This window comes from Panthera onca, chromosome F2 (assembly GCF_046562875.1).
Source record: "Panthera onca isolate mPanOnc1 chromosome F2, mPanOnc1 haplotype 2, whole genome shotgun sequence".
In the NCBI taxonomy this organism is placed as follows: domain Eukaryota; kingdom Metazoa; phylum Chordata; class Mammalia; order Carnivora; family Felidae; genus Panthera; species Panthera onca.
The window spans coordinates 5806803-5827034 of NC_138356.1; the positions used below are offsets into that span (position 1 = coordinate 5806803).

Consider the following 20232-nt stretch of genomic DNA (forward strand, 5'->3'; position numbering starts at 1 on the left):
GCACAGGGCCTCTCCTGCAGAAGACCAGCACAGAGAGCACTCCGCGGGCACAAAGTGTTCCGAAAATCCAGTGCTTCGAAACGACACCTGCAGTTCTGGGGGGAAACAGGACCAGGCCTACTGGGTTTTGTTTTGTTTTGTTTCTTCTTTTGTTCTTTTGGAATCAGGCTCATAGTTTTTTGTTTGTTGGGTTACTTTTTTTTCATTTTTTTTTTCCAGGCTTATTTTAACAAACAAATCAAAGCATACCTATTTAAAAGTCCAAACCCGCCCCAGGACAAGCAAGGAGGAGCTCTGCACAGGACTGACCAGTGGGAATGAGCAGCCAAAACTCAACAGCAGAGTGCACACCGCATACGCCAGAAACTTCCTGAAGTGCCAGGCTGGGGACAGTGTATTCCCCCTTTTTAATACGGCATTACTCTCAGGTGCAGAAAACATGACAAGCTTTCGAAACACACAAAAGACAGACACGCAGCCCAAATGACAAGATGGAGGAATTCTCCCTAAAAGAAAGGTCAAGAAGAAATCAAAACCAGAGACGTGCTCAAAACAGATATAAGCGATATATCTGAACAAGAATTTAAAATAGCAGTCATAAGACTACCAGCTGGGCTTGAAAAAAGTATAGAAGACACCCGAGAAAACCTTGCTGCAGAGATCAAAGACCTAACAACTAGTCAGGCTGAAATAAAAAAATGCTATCACTGAGATACAAAACTGACTGGATAGTCACAATGAGGACTGAAGAAGCAGAGGAAAGAATAGGTAACACAGAAGATAAAATCATGGGAAATAATGAAGAAAAAAAAACTACTGGATCATGAGGGGACATTTAGAGAACTGAGTGACTCCATAAAACAAAGATTATCTGTATCATAGGAGTCCCAGAAGAAGAGCGGGAAAAAGGGGCAGAAGGTTTATTTGAACAAAGTTTTAGCTGAAAATTCCCTAACATGGGGAAGGAAATAGGCACTCAAGTCGAAGAGGCACAGAGAACTCCCCTCAAAATCAACAAACGCAGGTCATCACCATGACATATTGTAGTGAAATGTGCAAGATACAAAAATAAAGAAAGATTTCTGAACAAAAGGCCCTTAACTTACAAGGGTAGATACATGAGGTTAGCAGCAGACCTGTCCAGTGAAACTTGGCAGGTCAGAAGGGAGCGTCAGGAAATTGTCAACGTGCTGAATGCAGAAAACATGCAGCCAAGAATTCTTTAGCCAGCAAGGCTGTCATTCAGAATAGAGGGAGAGTTAAAGAATTTCCCAGACAAAAACTGAAGGAGTACATGACCACTAAACCAGCCCTGCAAGAAATTTTAAGGGGGACTCCTTGAGAGGAGAAAAAAATAGAACAAAACAAAAAGACCAAAAGTAACAAGGACTAGACAGGACCAGAGAACATCACCAGAAATATCAACTCTACAGGTAACACAATGGCACTAAATTCACAGCTTTCAATAATCACTCTGAATGCAAATGGACTAAATGCTCCAATCAAAAGACACAGGGTATCAGAATGGATTAAAAAAAAACCCAAGATCCATCTACATGCTGCCAACAAGAGACTCATTTTAGACCTAAAGATATCTGCAGATTCAAAGTGAGGGGGTGGAGAACCATCTATCATGCTAACAGATGTCAAAAGAAAGTCTGAGTAGCCATACTCCTATCAAACACACTATATTTTAATGTTTGTTTATTTTTGACAGAGAGAGAGACAGAGCATGAGCCGGGGAGGGGCAGAGAGAGAGGGAGACACAGAATCCGAAGCGGGCTCCAGGTTCTGAGCTGTCAGCACAGAGCTCGATGCGGGGCTCGAACTCACAGACTCTGAGATCATGACCCGAGCCAAAGTCGGACGCTCAACCGACTGAGCCACCCAGGAGCCCCAAACACACTATATTTTAAAACAGAGCCAGCAACAAGCGATGAAGAAGGGCATTATATCATAATTAAGGGGTCTGTCCACCAGGAAGATCTAACAACTGTAAATATTTATGCTCCCAACTTGAAAGCACCCAAATACATAAATCAATTAATAACAAACATAAAGTCAACGGTAATAATACAACTATAGTAGGGGACGTTAACAATCCACTTACAGCAACTGACAGATCATTTAGGTAGAATGTCAAGAAAGAAACAATGGCTTTGAATGACACACTGTGCTGGATGGACTTAACAGATATATTCAGAACATTTCATCCTTTTTTTTTAAAGTTTATTTATTTATTTTGAGAGAGAGAGAGAGAGAACACATGCAAGTGGGAGAGGGGAAGAGAGACAGAGGGAGAGAGAATCCCAAGCAGGCTCCGCACTGCCAGCATGGGGCCTGAGGCGGGGCTTGAACTCACGAACCATGAGATCATGACTTGAGCTGAAGTTAGACCCTTAACTGACAGAGCCACCCATGTGCCCCTCAGAACATTTCATCCTAAAGCAGCAAAATACACATTCTTCTTGAGTGCACATGGAACATTCTCCAGAACAGATCACATACTGGGTCACAAATCAGCCCCTGACAGGTACAAAAAATTGAGATCATACCATACATGTTTTCAGACCATAACATGATGAAACTTGAGGTCAACCACAAGAAAAAGTTTGGAAAGCCCTCAAATACATGGAGGTTAAAGAACATCCTACTAAAGAATGAATGGGTTAACCAGGAAATTAAAGAAGAAATAAAACAGACATAGAAGCAAACGAATATGAAAACACAACAGTCCAAACCCTTTGGATACAGCTAAAGCAGTCATAAGGTGAAAGTGTATTGCAATTCAGGCCTAGCTCATGAAGCAGGAAAGGTCCCAAGTATACAAATTAACCAAAGGAGCTAGAAAAGGAATAGCAAACAAAGCCTAAAGCCAGCAGAAGGGAAATAAAGATTAGAGCAGAAATAAAGAAGAGTTAATACTTATTCTCAAACTCTTCCAAAAAAGCTTCCAAACTCATTCTATGAAGCCAGCATTGCCTTGATTTCAAAACCAGACAAAAACCCCACTAACAAGCAGAATTACAGGCCAATATTCGTGATGAACCTGGATGCAAAAATTCTCAACAAGATAGCAGAAACTGAATTCAACAGCAAATTAAAAGAATTATTCACCATGATCAAGTGGGATTCATTTCTGGGCCACAGGTCTGGTTCAATATTCCCAACTCAATGTGATATACCACATTAATAGAAGAAAGGGTAAGAGCCATATGATCCCGCCAACAGATGAAGAGCATTGGACAAAATACAGTATCCATTCTTGATAGAAACCTCAACAAAGTAGGAACAGAAGGAATACACCTCAACATCATAAAGGCCACATATCAAAGACCCACAGCTAATACCATCCTCAGTGGGGAAAAACTGAGAGCTTTTCCCCTATGGTCAGGAACAAGACAAGGATGCCCACTCTCACCATTACTATTTAACACAGGATGGGATTCTTAGCCACAGCAATCAGACCTCAAAAAGAAATAAAGGGAAGACAAATCAGCAAGGAGGAAGTCAAACTCCCACTATTTGAAGCTGCGTGATATTCTACGTAGAAAACCTGAAAGGCTCCACCAAACAATTGCTAGAATACATGAACTCAGCGAAGTTGCAGGATATAAAAATCAATGTGCATAATCTGTTGCATTTCTATCCACCAATAATAATAGAAAAAGAAAGAGCAGTAGAAAAAGAAATCAAGGAATCAATCCCATTTACAACTGCACCAAAAACAGTAAGATACCTAGGAATAAACTTAAAGAGGTTAAAGATGTGTAGTCTGAAAACTACAGAACACTTATTAATATTGTTAAAATGTATTACCCAACGCAATCTATACATTTCATGCAATCCCCATCAAAATACCACCAGCATTCTTCACAGAGCTAGATCAAACAATCCTAAAATTTGTATGAAACCACAAAAGACCCTAAATAGCCAAAGCAATCCTGAAAAAGAAAAATAAAACTGGAGGCATCACAATTCTGGATTTCAAGCTAGATCACAAAGCTGTAGTCATCAAGACACTATGGTCCTGGCACAAAAACATATGCGAACATATGCCAACACATGCATATGCCAACATATGCAAACACCACACACACACACACACACACACACACACACTCTTTGCACTTCCTGTGTACACAGGTGTATGAGAAAGCCCTTTCCCCTTAAAAATAAGGTATACTATTAATTTTTCCCAGTTACATAGGAAGGAATGCATCTTATTTTAATTTTGCATTTCCTTAATCCCATGTAGACTGAAAAGCTATTCGCATGTTAGCCATTTGTACTTCTTCACTGATCTGGCTGTTTATATCCTCTGCCCATTTGCCTAACGGCTTGCCTTTTCCTTACTGACTTGTGGGAGTTACATTACGGATACAACCAATATCCTTGTGTCTTGCTGCTGCTTCCCACCGTCCCTCCACGATGCCTCTGGCACATGTGCAACCAACCGAGTGGTGGAAAGCAAGGAGGTGTGCTGGGCTGTGTCATCGCCTCAGCATCATTTCTTCTCACCGATTTCCTTTCTTTTGTTTTAAAAGTTTATTCATTTTTGGGGGGGTCAGAGAGAGGGGCGGGGGGGGGGAGGGAGAGAGAGAGAGAGAGCGAGAGTGTGAGTAGGGGAGAGGCAGAGGGAGAATCCTGAGCAGGCACTGCGCTGTCAGCACGGAGCCCAACGCCGGGATCAATCTCACAAACCGTGACATCATGACCTGAGCCCACACCGAAGGTCAGGGGCTTTAACCGACTGAGTCGCCCAAGTGCCCCTACTTATTTTTTTTCAAATGTTTCTTCTGCGTGACAGAGAAGCCTAGAACTGCACCGTCCAGAAACTCCTTCCCAGTTAAGTTCTGAGTTCAAGTTTGCCAATGATAGACGAGAAAGAGTCTGTCACTCTCCAGAGGTGGCTATGGCTAGATATGGGGGCTACGTAAGATTCCGAAGGGTTTTCCAAGTGAAATGCCTGCACTGGTGCCCCACTAGGCAACTGGTGTGGAAGTCTCCAAGGAACTGTAGCCATTTCCTTTTTTTTTTTTTTTTTAATGTTTATATATTTTTGAGAGAAAGAGCAAGCAAGGGAAGGGGTCGGGGCGGGGGGGGGGGGGAAGAGAGGACCTAACAGTCTCTGTGCTGTCAGTGCAGAGCCCGATGTGGGGCTCGATCCCAGAGCTGAGATCAACAGTCAGATGCTTAGCCAGCTGAGCCACCCAGGTGACCCTGTAGCCATTTCCTGGCGAGCCACCCACTTTTGGTGCTTCCGATGGCTTTGAATCCAGATTTCCAGGTCTTCAGCAGCAACTCCCTTACCCCGTCCCTCCCTTAGGTCTCCCCAAATTCACAGAAGTTCTCATTTTAATCTATAACCCTTTAATCCTGGAGTATTTAAGAGATTCTGTTTTCTAGACTCAATCCTAACAGACACAAATATGATCCTTGGGGGAAAAGAGCATAAAGACAGCAATCTGGAATTGGATGCTCTGATCTGCAGGCAGTCGTGACCTCACTGCCAGCGGGACACGAACTCTGGGAGAATAGGGCATTCCAGGGCCTAACAGCTGACACCTATAGCTGTCTGGCTCGGTGGCTCAGGTGGCTAAAGGTTTTAGAGACACCATAGCTGTCCCCACCGAATCCCACCCAGGTGTTTTGGCCAGCAGCAGCAGCCTCTGTTCCCTCATCTAAAGATTAGCGTCCCCTTGCCCCAGGGTCCCATCTCAACAAGCTGACCCCTCTCAACCGGCTCCCCTACTATTTAATTACTTCCAGACCCATCTCTACTCTCAAATCTCCAGATCCCAGGCGAGTTGAAAATCTAACCAAGGAGGAAGTCCAACTGCAAAGTTTCCATTTATTTTGGTAGCAATATAGGGAACATGTATGGGAATACATCCGACAGGAGTCTGAAGGGGAAAGGCAAACATAGGGATAACCGAGGCCACAATTATCTGTACAGCTACAATAATCAGAGACTCTACATTCAATGTTAACAGTTTACTTCACTGCCTGCCTGACACCTGGACCTAATGGCCAACACTACAAGAGAATGCGATGCGGAGAGGAGATATTCTAGACTACAGGCAGGCACACAAAGGCGGGTAGGCCAGATGCAGCTTTTACCCGTTGGTGTAACTCAAGTTTTACTGCAACGCGGCCACACCCAGTCATTTATATGGTCTCACTTGCCTCTTGCCAGGTGAGTAGCGTGGACAGAAACCTTATCGAAGGGTTACAATGGTGCCAACCAGTCCCTTTATCAACGATTCTCAAAGTGTGATCCACAGAACCCTGAGGTGACTAGAACACTTTCAAGGGATCAGTAAGAGCACAGCTATTTTCATAATAATACTAAAATGACATGTCTCTTATACTTTGCTGTCATCTGTACATGATAAGATCGCTGACCCCTTAGCATAAATTAAAGACAATAGTGCCAAACTGTACTTTTAGTCACTGTTTCCTTTCCATCAAGGCAGTCGAAGCGATAAAGAAAAAGGCAGGTTGATTTTGGAACATCCATAATGTGGTAAAAATTGTCACTATCGAAATCTGACCACGGAGTATGCACTTTTTAGTGTCAGGTGTGACAAAATGAGAACATATAAAGCCCTTCTGCCGCTTCCAGAAGCGTGTCTGTCTCACGGAACAGTTCTTGTGTGACTGTTCTGGCTGTGTGAATTTGGCTGCTTTTTTCATCCTATACGATTTCTATTTGAAAAATGACAATCTTTGTTATTTAAATTTGAGTTTTCCAACAGACATTTTTTTTTTCAAAAATGACCCACATGAGTGTGTTACTTCAATGAACACCTGACAGAATTTACCAGTGGTAAAATGTCACTCTTTAAGAATAAATTAAAATTTTAGAAAATTTGGGGCACTTGGCTGGCTCCGTCAGATGTTAACTCTTAATCTTGGGGTCATGAGTTCAAGCCCCATGTTGGGTGGGCATAGAGAAAATGTAAAACAACAACCCCCCCCCCCCCTTCCCCCAAACTTTAGAAAACTTGTATCTGCCACTATAAGTTTGAGAGCTTCCTAGCACCTAAGATCTTTTTCATAAAATTGGTAGGTATATTAACATCTGATTTTTCTGTCAATAAAAAACGTCAGTATTTACAAGATCCGTTTAACTCCGGGAACCAGTGGTTTTCAAATGACCAAAATCATGCATGAGTAAAACATCCACTCCAAGTGCAAGACAGATCGTTCAACAGATATTAGCAAGTAACAGTAGGAAAAAAATCCACTTGACAGTTTAATATTCCATACTGAAACCAATGTTTAAGAAATCATCATTTGTTGGATTTTTATTTAGTATCAAAGAAATATTCACAAGCATCTGAACAAGCTCTTGAAATATACCTCTTTTCCAGTTACATGTAAGTGAAAGGCTGAATTTTTATCACCCGTTAATCAAAAGATACCGCAACAGATTGGACGCAGAAACAGGAGACTCCATTAAGCCAAACATTAAGGAGATCTACAAATGTATAAACACAATGGCACTCTTCTCACTAATTTTCATCTTAGAAAATGGTTTTTAAAGAACAAATTTCGTCTTGAGGAGGACACCCAAAGAATGATGGTGACAGGCACCGTGGAAGAGATTTATTATTTGTACCCTGGGAGGGTCCAGAGAATACACCCTTCGCCAAAGCTTTGGGAAATTCGACTTCAAAAGGCTCTGTAGTGGTACTCCGCAGGACAAGGAGAGCAGAGTGAGGCGAAATCGCTGAAAATCAATGACCTTAATGGGAATGACAAGACTCTGGAGGGGTGGAGGCCGATCAGCGGCACTTAACCAGACACACGATGTGGGGCTGTTATAGACAGCAGTGCTGGAGCGGCAACTAGAAGGTCTGACCCAGAAACACTCTGGTGCTGGCTGTCCGCAGGGCTAAGACAGAATGGGATGATCAAGGATTAAAACTTCAAAAGCCTGTTTTGTTTGGTTTTGTTTTTTTACAACTCAGTATCTGCTGCTCAGAGAGCTAATTAAAATACAGAGAATCTCTACCCCTCACCCAATCCCAAGACCTGAGTCAGTCACCAACTACAATGCCAAAGTTTGATAATATGGTCTCTTTTATAGTCTTTAGCATAGGGACCTGTGCCCACTTCTCAGGCTGACTGTGTACTCTGGGTAAGTAATTAACCAACTCTGGAGGGACTAATGAATGCTGGCTCTGAACGGGCTCGAATGTCACTGCGGTCCACCAGGAGATTACGGACAGCCAGGTGATACATGGAGCTTGGACCCAGTGGGTCCCTTACATCCAGAATTTATAGTGGAACAGACACAAAAGCAACTGTTGGAGATACCCTGTTGGTTCCCTTATTTACGGAATGGAGACGTATCATGGTGAAAAGCCAAGTCAAATCCCTAAAACCGCCTCTCGCTTCACATGATATAAGGGAGATTTCTACCACATTCTCATTCAACTTCAGTGTGTGTCCTGTAGAAAACACACAAAAACAATGGATTCTCGTCAATTCGATCAGGCAGCGGCTCCAAGAAAACAGTTATTCCACACGTGCCCTCTCTGCTGTGGCAAATCAGCAAGGCTACCACTACCTGACACGGAGCTACTGACTTAGTGATTTCTTTCCTCTTCGTAGCTCTAAGTAGACACCGGGGCTGACAAACTCCTTTAAAGGGACGGGTAAACATGTTCGCCGGATGACCCGTCACACCTACTCAACTACGCCAAAAGCAACCACAGGCAACAAACAGGTCAAGGAACGGGTATCTGTGTATTCCGATACAGCTGCGTTTACAAAAACAAGTGGTGAGCTGGATTCCCACAGGCCAGTCTGTCAATCCCTAGTATAGACCCCAAGAGTCCGTCAGATTTCACCTACAGCAACAGCAATACGCTTCCAATGTCTTATCGTCTCTGGATTATACCAATTCTCTAGTCCTCTGTTAAAACCACGCTGGCAGGGATATTGGTCTTCTGGCGATTCCTCAAGATATCACACTAATCTGAGAGGTGGGGAAAAAGAAGAAAAAAAACAGATCACACCAATCCGATACAGTTATGGCATTTATGCACCTTGGGCCAAGCAGGCAAAAGCGGCAACCACCTGAGCTACCAGGGCAAGGCACACGTGTGCCAGAAGGTGAGCGATAAAGCAACAGATGAAAATTCAGCTGCTTGTTGGCACGGTGAAATTTCTAAGCGCCCGGTGGTCTGATCACGTGAGCTGCCCCCTCTAAGGTGAAGGGCCAAGCTGCTGCCAGGGGAGCATCTCGGAATCCTGCAGGCAAGACGCACCTGGGTATGCCGCTCCGACTCGTTTACGGGAGAACCTGTGAGGCTCCCTGGTCGGTAGAAGGCCCAGAGCGGCGAGCAAGTCGCTCGGCCCCTCGGGCCACGTTTGCCAGAAGACGCCTGAAGTGTCGGTAGCAGAGATGAACACCGCACAGAGCTTTTGGCGAGGCCGATACGAGAAATCACAGCTGAGACCCTTAGAATTGTGAAGCGCACCACCAGCTCCCTGTCGTAAAGTGACTGCGGCTTGCTGCTGGGGCTGTACAGATTGACAGACTGGCCACGGTCCCCCAAGCTACTGGGTGGCCTGAGCTGACCGTCGTCAAGCGAACACTTGAAACCACAGGCTGGGTAGACACAGCAGTCTTCTTTCAGAAGACAGGTGTGGCGTGCGTGAGAGCCAACGAAATACGGCACAAGTAAGAGGCTCCGGTTCCCAAGGTGCCTCCTCCCGCTACACTGCCTCTCTCCCCCTCACCGCTCTGACATTCACCAGGAGCGAAAAAAACTGGCAGGCCTGGTTTCATCAGGATTCTGCAAAATGCACTGCCACGATTCAAAGGTCCAGTTGAGGTACAGAGCCCCACCGAGGAGTGGCTCCGAAGAAGAGTAGAGAAGGGAAAGTTCCCAGCGGCAACATGTCAAACAGTGTACCCGAAGTTAGCTGGGAGGAGAAATGGTCAGGGGTACAGATTTACGCTGCTTCACGGAGACTGGTCAAAGGCTCGGCTGGATAGTGAGGGACTCGGGAGAAACTAGATTGAGAGCTGGTGGGAAGGTTTCTGGAAAAGAAATACGGATCACACTCTTAAATGTGCAGGATATGTAAGTATGAGATTAGGTTCTGAGTATATTCTGTCCCGCTGTGAGGAACCTCTTGATTCTCAGATGGGCAAGGTGAGCATTCTGTGAGTATCAATCAGTCCTATTCAAAAGGTTCACGGACAACTATCCACAGAGGCGGGAAGTGAGGTTACATATGGGCTCGGTAACATGGATTTCTGTGCGTCTAGTAACCAGCAGCGAGCCCCCGATATGGCAGTGCTCATTTGGGAGACCAGCCAGCTACCTGGTGGCAGGCTGATCCCACGGGACTGTTTCCGTCATAAAAAGGATAGTAATCTGTCTTCACAAAGACAGTTTATTACTCTCCGAATGGAACTACCTTCCATGCCCGCAGTATTTCTGAACATACCCACCATTCCGGAACAGACAAAAGGCCTTATTCACTGCCATGATATTCTACTAGAATTGCTTCTGAACAAGGAATTTCATTTTACAGCGAAACATATGTAGCCATGGCCTGTAGCCCGTGGAAGTCACTTATCTTACCACACAGGCCAACCCTTAAAACAGCTGGGTTGATACAACTGTGGATCACTGCACCGAAAGCTCAGTTAGGGTACCAGAAGGGCGGCATTCTGAATGGCCAGGCTGAAGGGTGCAGTGCGCGCCCTGAACCACAGACTACTTTGTGAAACGAATCCTCCCACAGTTAGAACACACAAGCTGGACAACCAGGGATGAAAACTAGAATAACTAGTATTTCAATGAGCCAAGAGCAAAAATTTTGCTTCCTTTCCCTACAACTCTGGACCCAGCCAGTTTAGTTCCCTGCAAAAGAATTCCTTTGCCAAGAGACAGAACCGGGGCCCCAGTGAACCGGAAGCTTCAACCACCACATGGACACCTAGGGCTCATCGCAGCACGGAATCAACACACAAAGAAAGAAGCTGCATTATGTACTGATACGACTGAACTTATCAACGGGAAACAGCTGCTCCTGCACTGTAAGGGCAGAGGAAGATGCCTGAAAGTCAGAAGCTTTCCTAGGATGTCTCTTGGCACTGCTGTGTCCATTGAGAAACAAATGAGCACCTACATGAACCGCGTTACAGGAGGAACCATTAACGGCAGTCTCTTCAGGCCCAGAAGTGAAATCAGCGGAGGTAACGTCTAAGGTAGAAAATGGAGTGCGGAACAGAAGGAAGCTGCAAATACCTACTAGAGTTGCAAGACTAATTAGAGAAATAAAGACTACCATAATTAAACCTCTACATATTGGATCAATTTTTTTTATCTTTATTCCCCTTCTCTCATTATTTTACTATGTAATGAATGTTGTGACAATTGTAGTTAACCCTGTATTTCAGTATTTAACCTACAGAATATCAAAGAGAGATTAGGTCTGTGCAGAGAGAAACATGAAGAGCTCCAGGACGGCTAAAATGACAGAATGAGTCTCACGTGTCGAAGAGGGTGAGGCTATCGGAGGTGATGTGAGGGACATAAGCTGAATCACGTCCAACAGAAACCTGACATTTTAAGTGTCTTTATTTGGAATCAATATGGGTAGAGACAGGAAGGCTCCCCTGAGTTGGAAATGGGAGGTATACAGTGCTGGACTGTCATCATTCTGCCACTGCTCTCCCTCCTCTTCTAGAATCTCATCCGCACTGTACTGCAGAGAGGCTATATTTCCGAGAATCCCCTTCTAACTGCAAGTTTGCCAATGAAAAGAAGTTAGGAAAAAAACTTCAAATAAACCAAAAGAAGGAAATCAATGAATTAAAAAAGGAAGAAGTCCTTGAAAACACTTGAAATTTGCAAAACAATCCTTCTCTGGAAATCCAAGATGCTAATCCATTTTATTATTATTTTTTCCTATTTTTTAAAGAAGTTTATTTATTTTAAGAGAGAGTGCACACGCACAAGATCTGGAAAGGAGAAAGGCAGTCCAGGCTTACTCTCCAGAGGTGGGTGTACCCAAGATAATTTCCACAGGAGCTTCCTGTCAAGTGAGTGAGAGCGGCCCATTTTGTGCTACAGACTGAGCTGCATCACTGGGGCTTGGAAGAGATTCTGGGTCGCCACGGCAGCTTTCCAGTGAGCCGTGAAGAGCTATCAGCTTTGGTGGGCATTTCAGCATCTGTTTTCTTTCACCAGAGCTTTCCTTGTTTTTAGAAGCCATTCCCTTGACCTTAGCTCCTCTAGCCCCGTAAATGTTCGTGCAGGCCCTGATTCCTGGATTAAACCCTCCAATCCCCCCAGAATACGTAAAGAGTTTCTGTTTTCAAAACAGAAGGGGAAGTTGAACTGTAGGTCAATATATGCATATTACACAGCAGAAAGTCAATCACAAGAGACTGTAAAAGTGATCGGGCAAGAAACAGGTTAAAACATACCAGGCATACAAACCTATAAATATATTCACTTGGAAGAATTAGTGATAGAGCTCGTGGATAATGCTCCAGAAATTCTTTATTAGGCCATAAAACCCCTCAGTGGAATTTAAAGAGCAGAAATAACTGAAGACTACTTCTCTGGTCAAAAGGCAGTAACATCAGACAGGAACAATATTAAAAATGCAAAAAACCCAAAGCCCCCAAAAAACAACCCCCACTGTATAAAACCTGGAATTTAAAAACATTATCTTTTGAACCGCAGAGGGAATAACTGAACTTTAGTATGAACTTTAATATCAAGAAAATAACAATGAAACTAGCCCCAATTTAGAATTTAGCCTTTACTAAGCGCTGCTCAGAGGAAGGTGTTATCTTTCATACATACGCAACTTCTTAAAATGGTTTATTTACTTTATTTATTTACTTTGAGAGAGAGCGAGAGAGCACGAGCGAGCAGGGGAAGGGGCAAAGAGAGAGGTGAGAGAATCCCAGGCAGGTTCCGCACTGCCAGTGCAGAGCCTGATGCAGGGCTCGATCCCACAAACCGTGAGATCACAACCTGAGCCGAAATCAAGAGTTGGGATGCTTAACCGACTGAGCCACCCAGGTGCCCCACACATCCACAATTTAAAAAGAAGGGAAAACAGTAATTTTCAACTGGAAGAAATTAGAAAAAAAAAACTTCACATAAACCAAAGGGAATTTAATGAATTAAAAAGGAAGTTGTCCTTGAAAACACTTGAAATTTGAAAAAAAAAAAAAATCATCCTCTGGAAGTCCAAGTGCTAATCCATTTTATTATTTTTTTTTCTATTTTTTTTTAAGTTTATTTAATTTGAGAGAGTGCACACGCACACATGTGCTCACGGGGGAGGGGCACAGAGAGTGAAGTGAGCGAGTGAGCGAGCGAGAATCCCAAGCAGGCTCCACACTGTGAGCAAGGAGCCCTACAAATCGTAAGATCAGGACTTGAGCCGAAATCAAGAGTCGGATGCTTAACTGACTGATCCACCCAGAGGCCTCATCAAGATACTAATCCATTTTACAAAGCCACTAATGGACTTAGGTAGTGTTATTTTTTAAATGTTTCTAAGAAACACTGACTATAAAAGTTTTTATTTTATAAAAATACCTGTTACTATATTTACCTAAGATACGTAAGTAAATCAAGGTACTGTGATTACACACACAATTAAAATCTGACTCGCCAATATTTTCATTCTATAATTACAGCCTAAAGTAATTCTTACCTTTTTGCTATTTGATTCTCAAGATGTTTAACTTTTTCTAATAACTCTTTCTCAACAGCTTCTCTCTCCAATTTAAACTCCTTTAGGGCAGTCTGAATAGCTTCTTCTTTTTCACAATTAAGCTTCTGAATTAACCGTTCTCGGTCTTGTTCCTGGCTCATGACAAATTTCTCTTTGTCCTTCTCAAGTTTCTGGATAACAGCTTCATACTTCTCCTCCTGCTGGGTGAGTTTTTCCTCTTTTTGCTTTTCAAGAGCACTCAATTCCGCATCCAGTTTACCCTGCAGTTCAGCTATTTCTTCTTTCAGGCTTTTTTCCACTTCAAATGCTTGGTGGTGCAAGGATGTTACTTGGTTTAATTCAGCTTTCAGCAGGTCACATTCTTCTTCGTGTCTACTAATTAACTCTGAAATGCACTGATCTTTTTCAATGGTCATTAAAGTTCTTAGTTCTGCCAAGCCCACCTGGTAGCTTTCGTTATTATCCTGAATCTTTTGGTTGAGTTTACTTATCTCTGTTCTCAAATTTTCCGTCTCTTGTTCAAGGAGGGATTTTAAGGTCTCCTTCTGCTGGGCTCTGCTTTCTTCCAGCAAAATTTTTATTTCATCGGTTTCTGCTTCCTTCAACGCAAGTTCAACCTCTAACTTACATCTCACGTCCGACAGATCGGAAACTTTGAGTTTTAGTTCCTGGAGCTGTTGTTCTTTCTCCTGGATAGCGGCGGCATGAGACTCCTGGATCTGGTCGATTCTGTGCTGATTCTCCTTCTTCAATTTCTCCAAAGACGCCCCGTGGTCGGTCTTGGCCTTCTCGACCTCCTGCATGTGCCTGGCGTGCAGAGCGTCCTCGAGCTCCTTGAGGTGACGCTGCTCTAAGCCCTGGAGCTCCGTCCGCAACAACTGAATCTTCTCATCATTTTCCACGTGCAGCTTCTGCAGGTCTTCCAGAACGGTCTCCCGCGAGTGTTTCAGCTCGTCGATTTCGCAGCTCTGAGTGCGCATGAGACTTTCCATCTCCAGCAACTTCTGATCCTTCTCATTTTGCAGGCAGATGACGGCTTCTTTTTCGTGTTTAACCAAAGCAAATTCGTTATCTTTGTTTTGTAAAACCTCCTCGAGGCACGCCAAGTCTCCTTTCAGCTTTTTAATTTTGTTTTCGTTTTCCTCGCTCTCCTTTCTGAGTGCAGCAAGTCTGTCTTCGTACTCACTTTTTAAAGACTGCAGTTCTTTTTGATGTTTTTCGTTTAGTGTCATTTCCAGAGAATATCTTACCTTTTCAATAACGTTTCTTATTTCTAATGCTGTACATTTTAAAGAATTTGAGAAGTCACACTGTCCTTTCTGGACAAATGTTCTGAAGTGGCAAAGGTCTTTCTTGATGGTTTGTATACTGAAATGCGAGTCTTGGGCAACAAGTCGGCACTTTTCCAACTGGACATTTAGAGAAGCATGATCTCCTAAATCCTCTTTCCCACATACAGTTGTGTCCTGCATCCGTCTACTGTCTATTGCATTGATGACTGATGAATAAAGCGATTCCACCATCATTTCTGGACTCTGTGGATCACTTATAGGATTAGGAGATGACAAATTTTCTTCTATTACAAACTCATTCACAGCAGACATAAAATCCGACTCAGGACTTTCTGCTAATGAATCTAAGTCCAACGAAACTTGATGAATAGTCTGTTCTATGTTTGGATGAGGGATAGTTTCAAAATCAAAGGTATGTGCATCGATGCTATCTGGAGACAATTCTTCTAAGGGACACACCGCAGGACACAAGGGATCCTGAACGGCGAGCGGAGGAGGAGTTCTCGGTGAGGTAGTAGTTGCAATTCCTGCTGTACTTTCTATCCTTGGTGAGGAAGCCGACTGCGGGGATACCTGACCCATGGATGCCTGGAAGAGAGAGGGACAGGCTTTACAGAGCTACAGCAACAGAAACACGTAATACCAGTGAAGCAACCACTTGTAAGAACTTAATTTGCCTTTTGTTCACTCAGTAGATCTGTAATGGTCTGTGACATTTCATCCAAACTTTGTGCTGCTTTTACCAAATTGTGTAGAGCGAGTACATGCTGGTGTAGAGGTTCAAAATCACAAAGTAAGGGAACCCTGAAACAGAATGCAATTAAATTAGAGTTCTGATTCTGCAATGACAAGACGGATACCTACACGCAAGTATGTCAAACTATGTCCAAAATAACTACAGTATTAACATCCTCTTCAAATCAACCCCAGCAACAGCTTCAGGGGCCTGAGGCATAATCATTACAGTGATGAATTAGAAATCCCCCACAGTATACAAAAAGTCCGAGTAATTACTAGAAAAGAAATTAATTGCATGTAAGGCATTAATTTCCTTCTGTTTTATCTTCGTTTTCTGATCATTTGCATATTCCCTAGAAATCTCCTAAAGCAGCACAGGAAAGCCAGTCTATCATAACGCATTTCTATATTCGGGCATCTCCTAAGACTACTGGTGCTACTTTCCACAGCTCCAAAATAAGGAAAACATTGTAAGGGGATAACCCAAGTCAAAAACACTAATGACATTTACCTGAGGAATGGCTGAACTTCTGAAGGACAAAATGATTGCAGAAACTGTAGATCTTTTAATGAAATATCTGGAAGTTCACAGTCAAACTTTCGAGGCTTCTGTGTCTACACAAAACAAAACAAATCAACTCAAAAGTGACCAAAAGACATAAGAGGACAAACTCACAAATGCTTCTTTACTGTCATTAATTCCAATATAACAAAGAAGCAAACGTGCTACAAAGCCCCTACTAACATTTAAGGAATAGAATAAAACAAAATAAAAACAAGGGACTATTCAATGACAACATGGTATACTATTTTCTGAGTCTCAAGTAACTGGGAACCATAAGCTGTTGGTGATTAACTGTCGGGACAGTTCCTTTCTCTCGTCAGCTTTTTAAAAATGGGGTAGCAGCCTGTCAACATTAAAGGAACACATCTGCATCACTAGCACATAGGCTGTTCCCGAAGTTTTCTTTGACTTACAGCCTCACCATGAAGATCTCTCTAGCCCTGGCCCCATCTCTATGCCTATCGCTTACTAGCACGCCTTGTTGCTGTACTGTGAAAAGTTTTCTCCTACGTAACACTGCCTTGCTTGCCTTTCACTGATCTTTTTTCCATTACATTTTCAAATATAAACTCTTAGCCGATTTCAGCTTCTTTAAAAACAAATTAGATTTATAACATCATTTCTTTATGATATTGGCAAGCAATACTTTGAGAGAGAGAGAGAGAGAGAGAGAGAGAGAGGCAGGCAGCGTGTGTGGGGGAGGGGCAGAAAGAGAGAAGGAGACAGAGAATCCCAAGAGGCTCCATACTGTCAGGGTGGAGCCAGGTGTGGGGCTGGAACTCACGGAACGGTGAGATCACAACCTGAACGGAACCGAGAGTCCGACGCTTAGCCGACCGGGCCCCCCAGGCCCCCCCGAGAAATACAACTGTTAAAGTAACTCCAATTGTTGGATTCATTACCCTAACCAGATTTAGAAATGTCAAGATGTTCTTCATTAAAGAGTGTGGGGAACCCCATTACATCGCTTATTCTTAGATATTCAAAATTGCATAGTTAAAGCCCTAAGAAATCCTGCAGTATACAAACATGGTTAACAGCTAAGCAGTGTATCTGAAGACCAACAAAAAAACCTACAGCATTTCCCGAACTTCTGTGCCCTGTGGAATCATTTTTTTCATGAAATAAAATGATCGATCCCCGGTAATCCTGGTTTCACAACACAAATGTATTTCTCATGGGTTCAATGAAGACCACCTCAAGAGCTAGCTACCCTCTTCTGATCTGTAAACAAATGAATAAAACAGGATGGAGGTGGTGGTGGTAGCAGTGGTGGTGAAGAGAATGAAAAGGGGAGAGGACAGAAGGACGAGAAGGGGCCGGGAAGGGGAGAAAAAGGAGGGGAGAGAGAAAGAGGAGGGGGAAGGACACGGGCAAAATAATAAGCAAATCTGTTCCTACCAATCAACAGCTTAACAGTATAGTATGGCTTATCCTCCTGTGTTATGAAAACCCTTGACTGAAAACTATGAATGTATCTTAGAGTTAAATGACAACTGGCTTTTAAAACCAAAACTGTTTTTACGTTGATAAAAAAAAAATCCTACATGTTTCTGAAAATCTCCCTCCTTCTGAAATAAAGGTTTGAACACATACAAAATATAGTCACGGTTAGAAAATATACACACAAGGGGTGCCTGCGTGGCTCTGTCAGTTAAGCGTCCGACTTCAGCTCAGGTCATGACCTCATGGTTCGTGAGTTCGAGCCCCGCGTCGGGCTCTGTGCTGACAGCTCAGAGCCTGGAGCCTGCTTGGGATTCTGTGTCTCCCTCTCTCTCTGCCTCATCCCCGCTCACACTCGAGCTCACCCTCTCTCTCAAAAATAAACAAACATTAAAAAATAAATTAAAAAGAAAAAGAAAAAAGAAAATACATACACAAAAGGACGGGGGCCAGGAGTCCAATCCCTTAAACAGACGATTTCTTAAAAAGGACTTCCCTGTGTAAAGAAATGAACAACATGGTTATTTTATAACTTTCTATTTCGGGGGGAAAAAAAACCCTCTGGTTTTTAAAAAAACAAATGGACAATTCTTCATATTTGAATTTTAACGATGGATTCAACTCTACAGACCTTAAAAGCAATGTTCCTCCAGATCTGACTGTAATTAATATCACATACATGCTACAGAATAATACATTCATATCTACAAAACAGAAACAGCATTTTTCATCACATATAAATTTATTAGTGAAGAGCACTTACTAAACAATTTCCCAAAGGATTCCCTTTTTGACTTTTCAGCTTCGTATAATCGCTTTCCATCTTTGACCAAAGCACCAGCCCACTAAGAGGAGGAAAGCTGATGTTAGTGTCACGCACCAATTCATTAAGGCTCATACACAACGAGAACAGAATTCAACTTGCGTACCTCCCTGTAGTGTTTAATGAACATTTTTCTCCTTACAACCTCAACAACAGCTAAGCAGTACATCTGAGGAACTGTACTAAGAGCTTCAACAATTTTGACTCTTTCTAACAGTTCTATTACGAGGCGGAGCAAAGCTTGCAATTTCTCTCCGTCTTGATCAGCATGAAGCATCACAAAGCAACACCACCTACAGAATGAAATTGAGACACACAAACTCTATAAAAATGATCTAATCCCAAGTTTATCAACCAATCAAATATTTCAATGTAATGGTAAGAGACAATGACTCCATTACGTGGTAGAAATTTTAAAAATCAATGCTAGCCACCCTAGATTCGATGGAACAGTCACTTACTTCAGTCTGACATGTAGGTTATTTGCTAGCTCCTGTTTGGCAGTGGTACACTTCTGTTTAATATCCAACAGTTTTCTGTGATTTTGCAACATAATCATCAACTGATTTGCGTGACTCAGGCACAAATCAGGTAATACAGATGCATCCTTCAAGTTTTCAGCTCTCATCTGATTAGCTAAAAATCCCTTTGAGAGAAAATATTGAAAAGGATATTAACTTTCTTTCATGAAAGACATCAACATTCATTTAAGACGAAAAATCTTTGTTAAACACGAACTGTTCTACTTTCAAACATGGTTTTTTTTTAAAGTTCATTTATTCTGAGGGAGGGAGAGAGACGGCGAGAGCGAGCACGCACCCACATGGGAGGGGCAGAGAGCGAGCGAGGAAATCCCAAGCAGGCTCTGTGCTGACAGCACGGACTTACAAACATGAGATCATGACCTGACCCGAAATCAAGAGTTGGAGCTCAGCCAACCCTTAAACAAGATTTTAAAAATCTACTTTACTGAACGTAGGTGTGTTCATAAAAAGAGATTGTTTTTAAGAACTCTCTGCTCATCTAATTCTACTCCATTTTCACGCTAGGGGATTAAAAAAAAAACACAACAAAAACCCACTGGGAAGAGTGATTTGTCCAAGGACACACTTAGTCAAATTACAACTGGAACTTATGTGTCTAGACTCCTACATCATGGGTCAGTCAGAGCATGACATTACATAAAACATGGGCACTGATTTTAAGCCATGAAATAACTGACTTAATCTAACCTCTATGATACTCAATAGTATTTTGTACATTTCCCCAAAAGAGTAACAATCAATTGACTGCACTTTTTATTGAAAAGTCATTCCTCTCTCCAGTATTTCTGGACTACATTTTGTTCTACTATACAGATAGATATATAGATACATAGACAGATAGGTAGGTAGATAGATGAGTGCAAATATTGTCAGAACAATAACTTAAATGTGTAATTAAACAAAATTTTTTAATGTTTATTTATTATTGATAGACAGAGAGACAGAGCCCGAGCAGGGGAGGGGCAGAGAGAGAGGGAGAGACAGAATCCAGAGCAGGCTCCAGGCTCCAAGCTGTCAGCACAGAGCCCAACACGGAGCTCGAACTCACAAACCACGACATCGTGACCCGAGCTGAAGTTGGACGCTTAA

At 42.7% G+C, this 20232-nt stretch overlaps 1 protein-coding gene across 3 annotated transcripts in view; it reads right to left on the reverse strand.

The window, feature by feature from the left end:
• Nucleotides 1-20232, reverse strand: part of RB1CC1 (RB1 inducible coiled-coil 1) — a 91148-nt gene that overhangs the window by 22786 nt on the left and 48130 nt on the right. For 2 of the 3 annotated variants that reach the window (XM_060610525.3, XM_060610524.3), the window contains exons 9-15: nucleotides 19060-19244; nucleotides 18705-18891; nucleotides 18539-18620; nucleotides 18210-18271; nucleotides 16279-16382; nucleotides 15707-15833; nucleotides 13717-15617 (exon numbers count right to left, since the gene is read on the reverse strand). In XM_060610525.3, coding sequence (XP_060466508.2) covers nucleotides 13717-15617; nucleotides 15707-15833; nucleotides 16279-16382; nucleotides 18210-18271; nucleotides 18539-18620; nucleotides 18705-18891; nucleotides 19060-19244 — 2648 coding nt within the window. Of the gene's footprint in view, nucleotides 1-5840; nucleotides 8993-13716; nucleotides 15618-15706; nucleotides 15834-16278; nucleotides 16383-18209; nucleotides 18272-18538; nucleotides 18621-18704; nucleotides 18892-19059; nucleotides 19245-20232 lie in introns of those variants that run through there. The other variant, XM_060610526.3, reaches the window with a different exon arrangement.